Below are 17614 nucleotides of genomic sequence, written 5' to 3'. Positions count from 1 at the left end.
AAAATAGGAAAATGTCAAAAATTACATGATATTATGAATCTAAAAAACATACAAAATCAAATAATAATATTTTTTAAAAAGAAAAATATGTTATTTTTAAGCTACAACTTCCGCAATCCTGTAAAACGGAGCAAATAAAATGTCAAAAATTTGCTAATGGGCATTCTTTTTCAAGCGCAGTTTTAATCCCAAATATGAATGGAACAACTGCATCGTCCATATTTGCATTTTTTGCAATAATGAGGATCCTGTCCCATCAGTAGTGTTAGAGATGGGTGTTCCAAGCTTTTTCAGGTGGTTGCAGAGGAAATGGGGTAATTGCATAACATACGCAGTTGAACTACCTCCAGTTATCGTTGATGGACAAGAAGTTCCGCCTGATATGACAGAAGCAAATCCAAATGGAATTGAATTTGATAATTTATATCTTGATATGAATAACATGTTTGATTACCGTTTATTCGAAATGAAGACGAAATTAAAGCACTTTTCTTCTTTGAATGTAATACTATTCTATTTTGTGAAAATATATTTATGTCATATTGATTGTTTTTTACGCAATTATTAAAGTGTTCACAATTGCTCTCATCCAGAGGGAGAAGACCCACCAGAAACAGAAGAGGACATGCTTGTTTTAGTTTTTAAATTCATTGATAGACTTATGATGATCATTCGTCCGCGAAAAGTGTTATTTCTTGCTGTTGGTTTGCTTCGAGATATTTTTTTGAGCTATTTTGAAATTGTTTCATAAAAAGATGGAGTCGCACCTCGTGCAAAAATTAATCAGCAACGTTCTCGTCGTTTTCGATCAGCATGGGAAAAAGAAGAAGCAGTCAGAAAATACGACGAATTGACGAAAGATACTGCCTTGGCTCCATTGGTTGAAGATCCAAGAAAGAAAATTTCATGGGATTCAAATGCAATTACACCAGGAACTCCTTTTATGGATAAAGTTACAGTTTTCTTGAAATATTACGTTATTGAACGATTAAATACTGAACCTGGATGGAAGAATGTTTGAGATATTTTTTAAAAATAAAATAAAGTTTCAAACTAATCTTTATATTTTCATTCATCTATAATTACATCTGGACAATTTACTCTATTCCTTTGTTCTGTACAAAATATACTTATGCAATCTTCTATTAATATTTAGCTTCGAGTATTTCTTTCACCCGGCAGTGTTCCAGGAGAAGGAGAGCACAAGATTATGAACTACATCCGCTCGCAGCGGTTCGACGAAGGCTACGACCCAAACACGCACCACTGCATCTACGGACTCGATGCTGATCTGATTATGCTGTCACTGGCAACACACGAGCCACATTTTTTTGTGCTGAGGGACGAGCTTGTAGATACAAGAGGCCCGACAAGTGGACCGAATACAGCTGGTGGGAAGAGCGAAGGCGGTGGAGATGGAGAAGGAGAAAAAGCGAGTGAAGAGCAGAGCAGCGAGGTAGAGAGCGATTCAGCGAAGTCTGAGCAGAAGAGTGCGATTATCATCACAGACACCGGAATGGAGATGTCTGCAGAGGCCGTGAAGAAAGTGAGGGAGTGCAGCATGATGACGAAGCCGCTGCAGTTCCTGCACATCCCCATCCTTCGCGATTATCTTCGCTTCGAGTTCCGCCCTCTCCTCCAGCCAGAGCACGAGCCGCGGCAGCTGTCCCCCAATTCGCAATATGCGCCGGCGTATCCGAGGGATTTTGAGAGGGTTGTGGATGATTTTGTGTTCTTGTGCTTCTTTGTCGGGAACGATTTCCTGCCGTGTCTGCCTTCGCTGGACATCAGAGAACACGCCATTGATGCACTCATCCAGATGTACAAGTCTATCATGAAGTATAATGATGGTCTGTAATTTTCATTGAAAAAAAAATAAGATTTTATTGAATTTTCAATTTCTTTCATTCAATTTCTTTTTTTAATTGCACCCCAAAAAAATTCATCTGCAGAGTATTTGACTGATGCAGGTGTGCTGAACTACCACGGCCTGCTTCCGTTTGTGGTGGAGCTTGGGGCACACGAAGACGAGGTGTTCCGGCTGCGGCGGCTGAAAGAGCTGGAGTATCGCAAAAGAGACAGAGAAGCGAGGAAAGCAGAGAGAGAAATGAAGAGGAAGACGCAGATGTATCTGGCGAATGAGTATGAGGCGCAGGAGAGGAAAGAAAAAGAGAGGAGGGCGAAGGAATTGAGGGAGGAGCAGTATCTTCTGAGTGAAGAAGGAGAGTGGAGGGAGAAGCAGGAGCTGACGCTGTGGCAGATGGAGGAGGAGAAGGAGATGGAGGAGCTGCAGCGAGAACTGGGAGAAAAAGGGTTCAACGGATATCAGACATGGAGCCAGAGGGGAAGAGGAAGAGGGAGAGGAGGGGGAAGAGGAGGGGGAAGAGGAGGTGGTGGTGGTGGAAGAGGAGGGAGGTATAATATGCCATTGACGGGGGCGGCTGATGGAGTGGCTGAGAATGTGTCAGAACCATCTGCGCCTTCAACACTCGAATCTTCTCCATTTTATGACATCTCTCAATCATATGAAGGAGAAGGCACACAAACACAGGCTGATAAATCAGTCAAAAAGGAGTCTCAAACAGAGAAACAGCCAGTTCCTCATTTCAATGAGCCGCTGAAACCAGCAGGGGAATCTAATCTTTCATCATCATCAGCTTCTTCTTCTTCTTCTTCTTCTTCAAAAGAAAATGAGGTTAAAAGTGTTCCACCTGAAATTCTGCCTCCGTTCACTTCTCTTTCTGGATCTGAAACTGATGTGAAGGATTCATTGAAAGAAGGAGAAGAAGAAGACAAGTCAAGTGAATCTTTACTGAAGCAACAACAGCAACAACAAAATGATTGTATTGAACAGAATGACAAGAAAGAAGAGAAAGAAGAGAAAGAAGTTAAAGAAGAGAAAGAGAAAGATGAATTGAAAGCAGTCAAAACGAACAAAAATATAGAAGCAGCGCAGAGGATGAAGGCTCAACTCCTCTCAAAAAGACGAAGATTGGTTGGGAATGCAGCAGAAGAGGAAGACGATGAAGGAAACATTCAAAATGAAGAGGAAAAAGGCAAAAAGGAAAATAAAAGTGAAAAAAAGGATGGAGAAAAAGAAGGAAAAGAAGAAGAGAAGGAAAAGGCGAAGGAAGAAGAAGAATCAATCAAAGAAATGAATGTTGTGGAAGTTCAGGGAGAAACAGGGAAAGTTAAGCAAATTCCGAAAAATTGGGTGGAAGAAGAAAAAAATGATACAAAAGAAGAGAAAAGTGAAGAAGAAAGCAAGAATATTGGAGAAGGAAAGAAGGAAGGAGAAATTGCAGTTGCAGAAGGAGAGGCACCAGTATCATCAGTAGCAGCAGAAGAGGAAGAAGAAGAAGAAGAAGTTGCAACTCCTTCTCTTTTGGCGTCTGCCATTGAAGTTGACGATGAAGAGGAAGACATTTTGAGTGATGTGGAAATGTCACCCTTTGCAACGCCTGCTGCTTCGCCTGATGCTGTTTCTTTATTTCCAACTGTGTTCTCATCTTCTGCATTCACAAAGAAAGTGTCTATTGCTAACACTCTTCAGCCTTCTCCTTCTGCTTCTCCTTCTGCTTCATCATCATCATCATCAACTTCTGCTACTTCATCATCATCTTCCTCTTCCTCTTCTTCCTCTTCCTCCTCTTCCTCCTCTCTCCCCCTCACCTTCGCCCAGCTGTCTGCCCTTGAAGAGTCAGATGAGGCACATCTGCGTGACAGTGCGGATGGCGTGCGCCTGTGGCAGAGTGGGTGGAAAGAGCGCTATTACAACTCGAAGAGCGGAATGGGCCCTTTCTCGAAGCAAAAACAGGCAGAAGCCGCGTTGTCGTATCTGAACGGGCTGACGTGGACGCTGTGGTATTACTACAGAGGCGTGCTGGACTGGGGCTGGTTCTATTCGAAGCACTATGCGTGCTTTGCGTCGGATCTGGCGATGGTGGTGAAGATGATTGTGGAGGACGAGGAGAAAGAGAAGGAGAAGGAGTGGGAAAGGGGGGATGGGAGCAATGAGGAGGAGATTAGGATGAATGACGAGTGGAGCGGAAGCAGCGGAGGAGAGAAAGGAGAAGATTGGCAGTATTTTGTGGAGATGAATGGAGATAGCACTATAAAGAAAGATGCTTCGTCATCATCCTCTTCTTCTTCCAATTCCTCATCCACAAAAGAGCACACCCTCTTCTCCACCATCTGCTCTGACCCGCCTCCCAACAAGAAGAACTGGCTCCTTCACAAGCCATTCACTTCTCTCCTGCAGCTGCTTGCTGTTCTGCCGGCACCCTCACGCCATTGCATCCCAAAGGCATACCAGCCACTTGTGTTAGCCGCATCGCTGGGGGAACTGAGGGCGGAGCATTTCGATGTGACAAAATATGAAGAGGATGAGAAGGAGGAAGAGGAAGAGAAAGAAGAAAACAGTAAAATAACTCCAATTAAGCAGGCGAGCACACAAATTATGACGCGTGGTTCTCTTTCAGCGCTTGTGCACATCTTCTGCACGTTTTATCCCTCTTCATTTCAGATGGATCTGAATGGGAAGCGGTTTGCGTGGCAGGCCGTGGTTATTCTTCCGTTTGTGGATGAAGAAGTGCTGAAGGCGATGGTGCAGCTGGTAGAAGAAGGGAGATATGTTGGAGGAGGGCTGATGACGAAAGAGGAGGAAGAGAGAGAGAAGAAAGAGCTGGGGATTGAAGAAACTGATGAGGGGGATGAAGGAAGAGATGGTAAAAAAATTGCAGTTGTGGAGCAGAATGCGTATACAGACAAGACGCAGATTGTGATAAGGAGAGGGAGAGGAAAGAGGATGACGAGGGAAGAGCAGAGGAGGAATAGCATTGAAGACACGATGTTGTTTGTGCGTGTGGAGAGGGACAGAGAGAGAGGGAAAGGAGGAGTTGAGGATGGGAAAGGGAATATGAATGGACAGAAAGGGAGTGGGAAAGGGAAAGGGAAAGGGGATGTGGAGTATTATGAGCCAACAGAGGAAGAGAGGGAGAGGTATGAGATGTTGGGGAGGGTGTGTATGGAGTGCTATTTGCCGAAGGAGATGGAGATGAAGGAGGAAATGATGGGAAAAGAGAAGAAGGAAGAGAAAGAAGAAGAGAAGAAGGAAGAGAATGAAAAGAAAGAAGAAAAGGAAGGGGAAAAAGAAGGAGAGAAAGAAGGAGAACAGAAAAAAGAAGATAAAAATGATGATAAATTTGAAGCATGTGGAAAAGAAATAAGTGAAGCATCATTAGTCAACTCCAAAGTGAACTTTTCCAATCTTGTTCATCTGAGACAGGACTTTACGCAAACATCTGGATTTATATTCCCTCTGCCTCCGCCTCCGAGTTTTGGTAATGATAACAATAACAATAATCATAACAAAGACGATCGTGAAGGCGATGACAGCAATAAGAGTAATAATAGCGATGCCAATAAAAGTGATTCATCAGAGAACAAAGATATACCTGAACCTTTAAAACAAACAGCATCAGAAGAAAATACAACTTCTTCTTCCTCTTCTTCTTCCTCCTCCTCCTCTGATCCATCCAATCATTCAGACAGTACAAATAACACAGAAGAACCCAAATATGACTCAGCAATGGAAGCAGATTTTGTCACATTGGAAGAACTGGAGAAAGCAAAAGCAGAACTCGAAGAAGAAGAAGAAGAACAGAAGAAGCAACAGCTGCTTCATTCACAACCATTGTTATCTTCTTCCTCCTCCTCCTCCTCTTCTTCTCTCCCCCTCTGCCTCCTCTACTGCACCCGCATTGTTCCCAGCATGCCCATCCCTTCCTGCGACCTCACCCGCTGCCACAGCATCGCCTCATCCACTCAGCGTGTCGTGGCTGTCATCTGGCGAGAAGAGCTGAGGCGCCCTTGGGAAGTGCCTGGTGCATCGTGCAAGCCGGGCGACATGGCTTCTTTCTCTTTCAGCACAAATGGATCGTTTTCTTCTTCTTCTTCTTCTTCTTCTTCTCATTCAGACAGCTGGCAGCGTGCTTCAGGTGCATCCACAAGGCAGCAGCATCGGTCGAGTCTGCTATTTGGCTGTTCAGAGCCGACGTTGCACCACAGCCGCATCTTGTTCCACAGCAAGTGGGGAGAAGGATGGAACGAGAGGAGAGGGCACGGCGTGAGGAACGGGATACCTTACTATTCATATGCTGTGGCCACGCAGCAGAAGAATTTGGAAAGGCAGGGCAATGACAGATACAAGGGCAACTTCAGTGGAGGAGGAGGAGGAGGAGGAAGTGGTGGGAATGATGGATATTATAATAACTACAATAACTACAATAATCAATCATCGCATTATCCAGACTCTTCCAACTACTCACACTCCCAATCACCTCGAGGCTCGCCCTATCGCTCTTCTTCTGACTCATCCTCCCGCTATCCAAGCAGAGACGAGGGATATCAAATGAATGCTTCGTATCCTCATTCACGCTATCAACAACAACAGCAGCAACAGCAGATGATGATGATGAACCAAAGGTATTCTGGGCAGAATCAGCAGGGCTATCAGGAAAGAGCAGGGAAGAGAGACATTCAGCCGCTGGCGAGAGGGATACAGATGCATTTGGGGATCAGAGACGAGGCAACGAGGAAGGAGAAGGAGAATGAGTGGGAGAGGATGAAGGAGAGAGAAAGAGAAAGAGATAGAGAAAGAGAAAGGTTTAGAGAGAGGGAGAGTGAGAGGGAGGGATATGAAGAGAGAGAAAGAGAAAGAGATAGAGAAAGATATGTTGAAGGAGACAGAAGGAGAGAAAGGATGTGGATGAATGAGAGAGGGAGCAGCAATGATAGAGAAGGATTCAGAGAGAGAGATTACAGACAGAGAAGAGGAGGAGGAGAAGTGTGTTCTCCCAACGAGAGGTTCAGAGACAGAGGCAGAATGAGAGAAAGAGAGTGGGGAAGAAGAGGAGAAAGGGATAGAGATAGAGAGAGAGACAGAGAGATGGATGGCCGATGGGGAGTGGAGTATGAGAGGAGAGAAGGAGGGTGGAGGAGAGGAGAGGAAAGAGGGAGAGATGACTGGAGACAGATGAGAGAGAGGGAGATGAGAGATGTGAGAGAGATGAGGGAAGTATCAGAAGACACCGGAAGTGGGTGGAGGATAGGAGCGCCTCAGAACATGTGGAATGAAGCACAGATGATTCAGCAACAGCAGCCGCCTTCAGCGCTGCCACTTTCACAGCCATATCATCTGCCTTATACACAACCTCAGCTGCTTCCATATTCCACACGCCCTTATCAGCAGCCAGACATGCCTTATGATTATGTTGATACACGCAATCAGTCTTATCCATCTGATTCTTCTTCTTTCTATCCACCAGCAATGCAGCCACCCCACAGCTACACGTCACCTCTCCCTGACTCTTCATTTGAGCCTTATCCTCAACACCCTTCTCTTCCATCTGCACAGCCACTGCGTCATTCTCCTTCTCTGCCTTATCAGCAGCCATACCGCTCCTCTCCTCCTCTTCCTCCTTCTCTCTCTTCTGAGCCTCTCCCTCTCTCATCATCATCATCATCTTCTTCTTCTTCTTCTTTCCCTTCTCCTTCTGCTGCCCCTCATTCTCCTTACCCTCCTCCTTCCATTCCATCCCAGCTGTACAGAAGCGACTCCCGTCCACACGAAATGTATTCTTCCCACTCTGTTTCTCCTCCTTCTCCCTCTGAACTGTCGAAGGAAGAGCAAATCAAAGCAATTCTTGCCAAAATCAGCTCTGCCGCTGCTGCTGCCTCTTCTCAAAGACCTATGCCCAGCTCTAATCCTCATCCCAATTCTAATATGAGCATCAATTCTATTGCTAATTCTGCTTCTGCTTCTCTTCCAAGCTCAGCATATCAAATGTCTTCTTCTCGTGCTGTTGGACCAGCCCCATCAGCTTTTGCTCCTTCTCGCCCTCTTCCTCCTCCACCTCCACGCCCAGCAGCAGCATCAGCAGCAATTACTCCTATCTCTCAATACACTTCTCCCTCTTCTTCTCCTTCTTCCTTCTCTTCCTCTTCTTCTCCATATCCAACCACAGCAACATCTTCTTTGCCTCCTTCTTATTCCGCATCTGCCCAGCTGCAAAACGCACAGCCTGCTCAGCCGGCTTCACAGCTGACTGCAGACGAGATAAGAGCTCAGCTGCTGCGGATGTTGGGAAGGTGAACTAAATAAGTGTTTTTTGTTGTGTTAACGCCACTTCAATTCATAGAAAAGTTAATACATATATTTTTCTTTCTGTGATTGTTTCAAAATTGAATCAAAAATTAAAAAGAAAGAAAGAAAGAAAGAAAGAATTAATAAATGGATTTAAAGGGAATCTTCAGTTTCATTGTCAGTATTGATCCATCAATAGAATGAAAATATTTTGTTGATACGTACATTTTTATTAAGTTATAAAAGTCTATTTTCGACATCATAATTCTTAGCAAATTGATTAACTCCTGAAATGATGTTGGGGGATAATAAAAATATTCACAAAGATATGAAAAGCAAATGCAGATTTTTCTTAAAACATTGTGACTAATCGGAACAAGGCTGAAAAAAGGTCTTCATAATTTAACCCAATATAAAAAATAAACAACACGAATGTTTTTCCTATTTTGACTTTTTCTGCTTTATGTTGGGTTAAGATCTCTCAATTTTGTTCAAAGAAACAAAAACTCTAATGACCGCAATATGTATATCAGCCATAACCATACATGCATCTACTGTTAAATCACTTCACGTACCCGAAACTGTTATTGAAAAGCATTCTTCTCTTCCCAACCTTCATACGTCAAGCTGTGTAATCGTCCAGTCACCAATTTCAAGTGCATCCGCTAACTGTTTGCCTGCTTTGGAAAGGAAAGAACAGAGCGTCGAAGGTGCTTCGACAAATTCTTTGCTCCAAAAAGGTGCAGCAGATTACCAATTTCCTTCAAAATATAATGCAGTACATTCAACACATTCGCAAACTCATCCAAGAGCTCATCGAAAATTTCCTTCACCGATGCTAGCGACGACTATTTTGCACACTTCCTTTGTAAAACCACTTTCAGTTTATTTTTCTTTCTCCTCAATCTTTGCCCGTGAAAGAGCTGAAGGAAAGATAATTGAAGATTCACAAAGGAAGTACGGATGGCAAAAGCTTATTATTCCGTATCTTGGTTGTGGACTTCACCAACGCGAAAGGAGCGAGCCATATTCTTTTCCATATAATATTCCCTTGGACAAAGAAACTCGAAAGCAAGCTAAAACTTTATCAACTGGATTTGAATCTATATTGCAAGCATTAGTTTCTCATGGGGACATACTTGAATCTGAAATAATTCATGGGATTTGCCTTCTCGATAGAGCAATTAGTGGCTCATCATCAGTTAGCAGACAACTTTTCACTCCACCATTCGCACCAATGTCTTTATTGATTGCAATTGTTATTGCTCATAAAATGAGTACAGATACGCCAGCTTGCAATAAATGGTGGGCAGATCTTTTTAAGATTCCTCTTTCACATTTCTTTGTATCTGAGTTATCCTTTTTTAAGGCGCTTTCTTTTAACTGTGTTATCAGTTCTGAAAATTACAATTCAGCAGCCACAACACTGAATTCACTGTTGACATTTCGTTTAGAAGAGTGCGTTTAATTGTTTTTTTAATTTTGTTTTTGTTAGCTTTCATTCAATTCATTTCTTTAACTTTAATTTTATTTTTTTATGTTCAATTTTTAATGACATTTTGAGTATTATAGTTTTAATGTGTTGTCCATTTTGCTTTATTTATTGCATGCTTTGTCTTTATTTGATCCATTTTGTCTAGTGCAATCATTTCATTTCATTACATTTGTCAATTTTCTTCATTTTTAAAAAGAAATTTAGAACTTTCTTATGTGCCTGAGCCAAGTCTGGAAATATTGTTTTTCAGACGGATTTTCGATTTATTTCCGTTTTGAATTCTTTTTTTATTTTTATGATTTGGTAATGATAATTGCCTTTCGAAAGTTTTGAAATCTATTTTTTTTTTTTTTTCTTTCACGTTTTGCCTCTTTTTTATAACCATTTGAGCTATTTTTTTCGTATTTCTGAAATTGATTGTTTTTGTATCAATTTTTTTTAAAAAAAATAATTTGAAAGTTTTTGACTCATAAATGCACCGTTTGAGTTTTTTTTGAAACCTCTGATGTTCTATTTATCTATATCTAGTTATATTTTCTTTATTTACATTCATAAACAAGTTTTTTTTGTTATGCATATTTTTATGTTGAAAGATGAATTTCGTTTTTTTTAAGAAAGATATTTTGGTTGTATTGATATGTCTTTTAAAATAAGTTCAAGTCTACTTTTTTGTTGTATTCATACGATGTTGTGTGTTCTTGCATTATGATTGATTCATGACCTATCAAAATTGTAGCTGTGAAAGTGAGTGCATTTTCTTGCATTTTTGAACCATCTGTCGCATTTTGACATTCGTTTTTTTTTTTTTTATGAATCTTTTTTTGTTTCGTTTTGCTAATGAGCTTCGTTGATGGATTTATGGATAATTACTCATTGAATCGAAAAAGCAGATTGTGCCATCTTAGAGCCTTTTTCAACGAGCATTTTCTTTATGAATATGCTGAGTCTATGCATCTTTGATTGAGAATTGAGAAATTATTCAAAATCCTTATTGCCATTAAATATCTTATTCAGATTTTTTACACAAAAGATTTGTTATTTTGAATTAATGTCTTACGTTTTTCTCAATATCAAATTTATTTATCCAGCTTCTCATTTCACCATCAGACGCAAGAACACTTTTGACCTTTTTTTTTTTTGTCTTAAATAAAAAATTTTACGTTAAAGACTATTTCATTTATCTGAAGACTCAAAAATAACTTGTTTAACTTCGGAATTATACAAAGAAAAATTTGCTGGGAAAGAAGAGCTCGATTTTTTCTCACTTATCACATAGAAATTATTCAAAAATATATTTGAATTCTGATGCTTTTCTTTATTGTACCTTTTTAACAGTTAGTAAGCGGTCTACCACGGTCTGTGAATGAAATTTGAATGATTTGTCCATTGTTGTTGAGTTCATTCGTCAAGCATATTTCGAAATTTCTTATGAAGCAAATTTTCAAATTTTTGAAACATAAAATAATTTCTTTAAAAAATTTCATTCATTTATGTCCAATTCATATTTCGTTTTAGTACGCTCAATCCGTTGATAATTGAATGAACTAACGGAACAGAAAAATATTCTGCTCTTCTGTTCTTTTCTTTAATCGAAATTGTCGCTTAAACTTTTTTTATCTGCTTAAAGCTTTTTCTTTCTCACTTTCTCTAGTACCAAAGAACGCATTCAAAGCTTGGTATGAAAAAATTTTTCTTTGAAAATAAACACTTTTCATCTTATTATATCCAATGTTTTCGTTGAATCCAAAAAATAAAGAAGAAACAATATCATCATAATTTCCAGCCACATGATAAAATATCAACTTCAGCTCACAATCACAATTTTGTTTGAAAGCATTTCAACGTATGTGTTCATCATTTTTTTTTGTTTTTTGTCCCATAATATTTTTATTTCATAATTCCGCAGCTTCCTCCAGCGAAAGTGAAAATAACGCAAAATGAAGACAATCCATCAAGTTGAAACGATATCAGTTCCACGTGGAGGTTCTGTAGTACATTTTTCATTTTTTCCATTTAATTTATTGTTTCAATTTTTGATATTTCGTCGTTTAGTGAAAGTTGAAGTACATTGCAGACAGGTTCGTGTGACAGGACCTCGTGGAGTCATCAAGAAGTCTTTTTCACATATCCCAGTTGATTTGACACGTAAAGGAAGAAAAGTTACAATTGCATACTGGAGCGGTAACAGAAGACAATGCGCTCTTGTTCGCACAGTTTACACAAAGATCAACAACATGATTCAAGGTGTTACAAAGGTGTGAATACTTTATCAAAATTTATCTCTTTCTTTAAAAAAATATATTTATTTTTAGGGATTCCAATATAAGATGCGTGCTGCTTATGCCCATTTCCCAATTATGATGGTTGTTTCTGATGATAAGAAAACTGTCGAAGTGAGAAACTTTTTGGGAGAGAAACGTGCTCGTATCATCAATCTTCCTGAAGGTGTCACAGCATACAGGTCAACTGGAGTGAAAGATGAAATTGTTCTTGAAGGAATTGACAATGAATTGGTTGGAATGTCAGGTTTGTTATTTTTGATTGTTTAACAAATTTCGTTATGCTTTTTTGTCATAATTGTGTTATTTTGTGTGTGTGTGTGTGTGTGTGTGTGTGTGTGTGTGTGTGTGTGTGTGTGTGTGTGTGTGTGTGTGTGTGTGTGTGTGTGTGTGTGTGTGTGTGTGTGTGTGTGTGTGTGTGTGTGTGTGTGAAATGTTTTGAACTTGCAGCTGCTCAAATTCATCAAAGCATTCTTGTGAAAAACAAGGATATCCGTTTCTTCTTGGATGGTATCTATGTCAGCGAGAAAAACTCAATATCAGAATAAAAATTCAAATATTTTTAATGTTTTTTCACAGTGTTGTATTTCACAAAATATAAATGACTTTTAAAGTTAACTGATTGGTGGGTAAATGGATTTGAAAATGATGATTTTTATAATGTATGTGTGAATACGTTTTATTCATTCGAGCAGCACGGATTGAGGAATAAGGAAGGAAGTGAGCATATTTTTGATAGAAATTATTTCTTTAAAAAAAAAGAAAGAAAGAAACGAAAATAAAAAAAAGAGAGAAGGATTGGGCTTTATGGACCTATTCAAAAGTTACTTTCTCTTGACTTTATTAAAATATGAAACATAAAAATAAGTGGGAAAGTTATTAAGAAAAAGAAAAAGAAATTTTTGAACTTTGTTATTTCTAGAACATCTAATATGTAGATATGTGATTTCGTTTCAACAGAAAGTAGAAAAAGGTTCATTATTTTCTGTCTTTCTAAAATGATTTTCAGAATCAATTGAGCTCACTTTGTTATCAAAATCTTCAAATTTTGAATTAAAATCAAATTTCCAAGTCAACAATGAAATAACCATCAAATCTTGATTTATTCGAAGTTTTTTTGTTATTTGAATCATCACGTTCGTAGAAATATTTCTTTTGCGTTATAAAAAATTGTGAATGTATTTGGGTGATTATTTTTGAAGTCATCATAGAAACTTTCATGTTGGGTGCACACTTTCCTAATGTCCAGACAGAAGCCTTTTCTCTGCAGCTTATGTAGGTAGAATCTCGATTCTTTACCACATCATTTGAAATGCTTCATGTTGTCATATTCACCAAACGAATGATGTGAGAGAAAATCGAAATTCTACGTTCATAAGCTATTAAGAAAAGGCTTCTGTCGTGCAATTAGGAAAGTGTCCGCCTTATATGAAAGTTATTATATACCAATAATTATTCAGCATCGAAGAAGTTTTATTCAAGATCGTTGAACTCTAAATACAGTTTGCGCAAAAAATGCTGGACAAGATCGATTTCTCAACAACCGCAAGATGAATAATTCTGATGATTTTTCTCAAAATATACCCCATCAATACAAACTCAATTGATAAACGAGACTTTCAAAACTTCCTTGTTTATGTTCAGAAAAAAATTATTATAGAAATTTTGGAGAGACTCAAAATTTTATTTCTCAGATATTTAAAAAATTGATATTTCTGAGTGCCAATGAAGATATTTTGAAAGTCTTGTTTATCATGTGAGTTTTCATTGATGAGATATATTTTGAGGAAAATTGTCAGAATTATTCATTTTGCTGTTATTGAGATATCGATCTTGTCCGGTATTTTGTGCGATGTCCGGTATTTTTTGCACAAACTGTGCAATCCGAAAAAGAAGTTTATAAACTTCAAATTTTGATTAAAGTGATAATTGAAGGGAAAAAATTTGATATTCATGTTGGTCATAACGAATGTTAATACATTGAGAATGCTTATCTTCTATATAAAGCCACTGTTTTTGATAATCTTGAATGATATCCATCGATTCTTTTTTCATTTTGAAGATTGAAAGAGCTTTATTTTATCAGATTCAAATGCAATAAATGAAATTCAAATCATTTCGTTTCAAACAGATAAGATTGATATCTGTTTTTTTGTGCACAAAACAAGATCATGAACTATCCTATCACTTTTGTTTATTGCATAAATTCCTAATAATCCCCTGAACAAATGTGAAGAGTTTTATTATAATTCAGTTTTATCCAATTTACGCTGTTTCACACAATCAAACACCAAAAAATCATCAAAAAATATTTTTCAAATTGAAATTGACAAATTTCTCCCATCATTCACTTAAAGAAAAACAACTGATATGAGTCTGAAATTTGAAAAAAATTTCAAAAGTTTTGATGATTAATGAATTTTCGATATTAAATATGGGTGATTCTTTTTGATATCATATTTTTTCAATCTATTATTTCGGTTTTCAGAATTCACTTTGAATGTTGATAAATGAGCACTGAAACATTTGAACTCCTTTCAAAAAAGACATTTTTAAGAAAAAATCTTATATATCAGGATTGCAAACAATTACAGTCGAAACCGGATATAATCACATCGGTTTTTGCAAAACTTTTTGTGACTATATCTGATTGTGATTATATACGATGATGCTTTACACAGAAAATAATAAAATTCTCTAAATAAATAAATTTTTTATGTGTCACATTTTTGTTTTTTGAAAATTCTTCATAAAAACGCATTTTTCACTCGCGAAATTAATTTTTTTCATTTGTACATATTATTTGAGCTTATTTAAGCACATTTTTGAAATATCAAATAATAGAAATTCCTTATCACAAAATTGATTTTTCAATGAAAAAATCACCCATAATAAAAAAAAACGTGATTATATATTTGCAGCTCTGTGATTATATGGGTGATTCTTTTTGAAAAGTCACAAATGTTTAATTTTCAAATAAATCAAAAGTTTCATATATTGCTCAAATTTCTGTTTCAGCTCACAAATCTCCTAAAGAATGTTTGAAATAGCATTTTCAAGTAATGGATTCCATTTAAGTTAAGTTTGATATTTGTTCACAAAATATTTAGCAAAATATGAAAATTTTGATTTATTTGGAAATTAAACATTTGTGACTTTTCAAAAAGAATCATCCATATACGATGAAAAATGAATGAAAAACAAGCAAAAAAAGTCGGTGCATCGAAAAATGTGACAATAAACGAATGTGATAATATTCGACGTGATTATATCCGGTTTAGACTGTATAATGCTTCTTTTCTTTCAAATGAATAATTCCTCTTTGAAGAGATATAACATTTGAAAAAAAAATTATCCGAAGAATATTATAATTTCAAAAAGAATCGCACATATAACTTTTTCAATGTTAAATTATTTTAGTGAAGAAAGTGAAATAGAATCAAACATCCACTCCGACGTGAACCTCTGCCAAAATTATGAAAAAACTTATGCAAACAAAAACAAATTTATAATTTTGATTTTGATCCATATCAAATTCTTCGTCTCTATTTGTTGAATCATTTTTGAATTTCTTTTCTTTCGTATGAAAAAATGTTGAAGAAATCATTTCACTTTTCTGTCCAATTCAAAACTAATAATTGTTATTATCAATACTGTTATAAACATTAATTATGATATTATAAACAAAGAATTTCATTATGTTGAATTTCATTTTATCATTCTAATAGAAAAGTTTTTGATCAATAAGTAAATAATAAAAAAATGTCAACAGATGAATCCTCAATTCAGCCTCTTGCAATGATTAAGGATAAGGAAAGCGATAGTAAAGTCTCTGGACTTGATAAAGTTTTATCAAAGAATCAGCGAAAGAAACTTGCAAAATTAGAGCGTCGAGCAGCAATACAAAAAGAAAGAAGAGAAGAAAAAATGAATTTACGAAAGAAATTGAGAGAAGAGCGAAGATCAAACATGACTCCAGGTATTAATATTACGTATATTATAGTTTCAAAAAATAATAATTATCATAATTTTTTCTGATTCATTTTTTTCTTTCATTTAATTTTCCAAAAACAGAGGAACTTGAAATTTTGAAGCAAAGAACATTGGAGAAATGCGCTAAACGAAAAGAAGCGCGTGCTCTATTTCTTTCTAAAAGAAAGATTATTCCAACAGGAACATTAACTGTTGCATTAGATTTGTCATATGCAGATATGCAAACTGAACAAGAGCTTGCAAGTCTTAGAAGCCAAATAAATTTTTGCTACGGAACAAATAAAAGAGCAGACAAACCATTGCAATTGCATCTTACCAGTTTTAAAGGAAATATTGAGGAATACATTGAAAAGCTTACTGGGTTTTGAAAATTTCTTCATTTATTTAACGTTCTGGATTATTTGACTTTGATATAAAAGCTTTCAAACTTGGAATATTTTGAAACACAAAGAATCGTTTATTGATGTGTTTGATAAAGACAAAATTGTATATTTAACGTCAGATTCACCAAATGAAATTGTCCAATTTGATCCAAATGAAGTTTACATAATCGGAGGAATGGTTGATCATAATCGTTTGAAGGTACTGATTTTTATTTATACTTGTTGTTATATAACAACTGATTATTTTACAGGGGCGAACCTTTGCAGATTCAACAACATATGGAATTAAAACAGGGTCATTGCCAATAAAGAAATATTTTGAATTGAAGCAGAGAGATGTTCTTTCCGTGAATCATGGTACATTGCACATTCATTGATTTATCTTAAATTATTAATGCCTAACCAATCCTCACATTTTTTACCGTTTTTCATCTTCTTTCAAATTCTATAAAAACATTTTCTGTGATTCTTTTGCGTGTTTTTCACTTTTTTCCAAAATTTTGTGTTTTTCCAACTATTTCAATTTGCATTATCATATTTCATAATTGCTTTGATACCGTATTTCATTTATTATTATTATTGCTACATGATTTTCTGCTTTCTGTATGATCAGTGTTTGAGCTTCTTGTGGCATATGTGGCCAATGAAGGCAACTGGGTCAAGGCTTTGGCAGCTGCATTACCTCCGCGCATAGTCAAGAGGGTGAAACCAGAATATGCACATTTACTGCCATCCAGTTGCAACTTCGTAGACAAACAAGACGAAGAGAGCAAAGAATCTCCTTCATCATCATCAACATCATCTTCATCAATCGATATTTCACCCTCTTCATCCACTTTACCTTCCTCGTCATCTTCTTCTTCCACTTCCCCAGAACCATCTTCCACTTCTCCGATTCCATCATCCACTTCTCAGGAGCCATCTTATACTTCTTCTGCAGTTGCTCCACAGATTGAACCTGCAATTGATATGGAGAAAGATCCATCTCCTTCATCTACTTCTCAATAACTCCAAAATACTATTTTTCTATTTCTTCTAACTTTTTTCCTCCTCTTCTTTTAAAAACTTTTTGAATTACACTTCTTTTCAGAAAATTTAACCGCAAATAAATCGTGTATGTTAGGCAGCTTTGCTCTCGAAAGATAGTTTGATAGTCAATATTACTCAAAGAAAGATCATTTGAGTTACAAAGTTGAATACCTTTTATTTTCAGCAAATCACATTTCAGCCAAAGAAGAAAGAATTGTTGAGAAAAAAATAAGCTTTTCTCTGTTATTTCATTGAATCATCTTCTCGAAAGTGAAATTTGTTATTAAAA

General features: G+C 36.9%; 4 protein-coding genes across 4 annotated transcripts; all 4 read left to right on the top strand.

Moving 5' to 3' along the window:
* Nucleotides 1-271: 271 nt before the first annotated feature.
* Nucleotides 272-8231, top strand: MONOS_13339 (putative 5'-3' exoribonuclease 2; the record flags this gene model as incomplete). The annotated part of the gene is made up of 5 exons (XM_067866032.1): nucleotides 272-444; nucleotides 571-704; nucleotides 756-1015; nucleotides 1157-1850; nucleotides 1953-8231. 5 exons carry the CDS (start codon nucleotides 272-274, stop codon nucleotides 8153-8155), a joined length of 7464 nt encoding a protein of 2487 aa, XP_067721572.1. The 3' UTR covers nucleotides 8156-8231.
* A 426-nt stretch (nucleotides 8232-8657) lies between these two features.
* MONOS_13338 (uncharacterized protein) lies at nucleotides 8658-9576 on the top strand (the record flags this gene model as incomplete). Its single annotated transcript, XM_067866031.1, has 2 exons — nucleotides 8658-9451; nucleotides 9516-9576. The coding sequence occupies 2 exons, from the start codon at nucleotides 8658-8660 to the stop codon at nucleotides 9574-9576; spliced, it is 855 nt and encodes a 284-aa protein (XP_067721571.1).
* Nucleotides 9577-11545: 1969 nt separating this feature from the next.
* Nucleotides 11546-13024, top strand: MONOS_13337 (putative 60S ribosomal protein L9-1). The gene is made up of 4 exons (XM_067866030.1): nucleotides 11546-11624; nucleotides 11694-11896; nucleotides 11954-12167; nucleotides 12371-13024. The coding sequence occupies exons 1-4, from the start codon at nucleotides 11579-11581 to the stop codon at nucleotides 12466-12468; spliced, it is 561 nt and encodes a 186-aa protein (XP_067721570.1). The 5' UTR covers nucleotides 11546-11578; the 3' UTR covers nucleotides 12469-13024.
* Nucleotides 13025-15682: 2658 nt separating this feature from the next.
* Nucleotides 15683-17554, top strand: MONOS_14812 (putative tRNA methyltransferase 10; the record flags this gene model as incomplete). The annotated part of the gene is made up of 5 exons (XM_067867645.1): nucleotides 15683-15899; nucleotides 15995-16274; nucleotides 16333-16495; nucleotides 16548-16653; nucleotides 16910-17554. 5 exons carry the CDS (start codon nucleotides 15683-15685, stop codon nucleotides 17302-17304), a joined length of 1161 nt encoding a protein of 386 aa, XP_067721569.1. The 3' UTR covers nucleotides 17305-17554.
* Between the last annotated feature and the right edge of the window lie 60 nt (nucleotides 17555-17614).

This window comes from Monocercomonoides exilis, assembly GCF_001643675.1.
Source record: "Monocercomonoides exilis strain PA203 chromosome Unknown scaffold46-794033, whole genome shotgun sequence".
Classification (NCBI taxonomy): domain Eukaryota; phylum Preaxostyla; order Oxymonadida; family Polymastigidae; genus Monocercomonoides; species Monocercomonoides exilis.
Note: the sequence above shows the minus strand (reverse complement) of the source record. Positions and strands in the feature narration are given on the sequence as shown.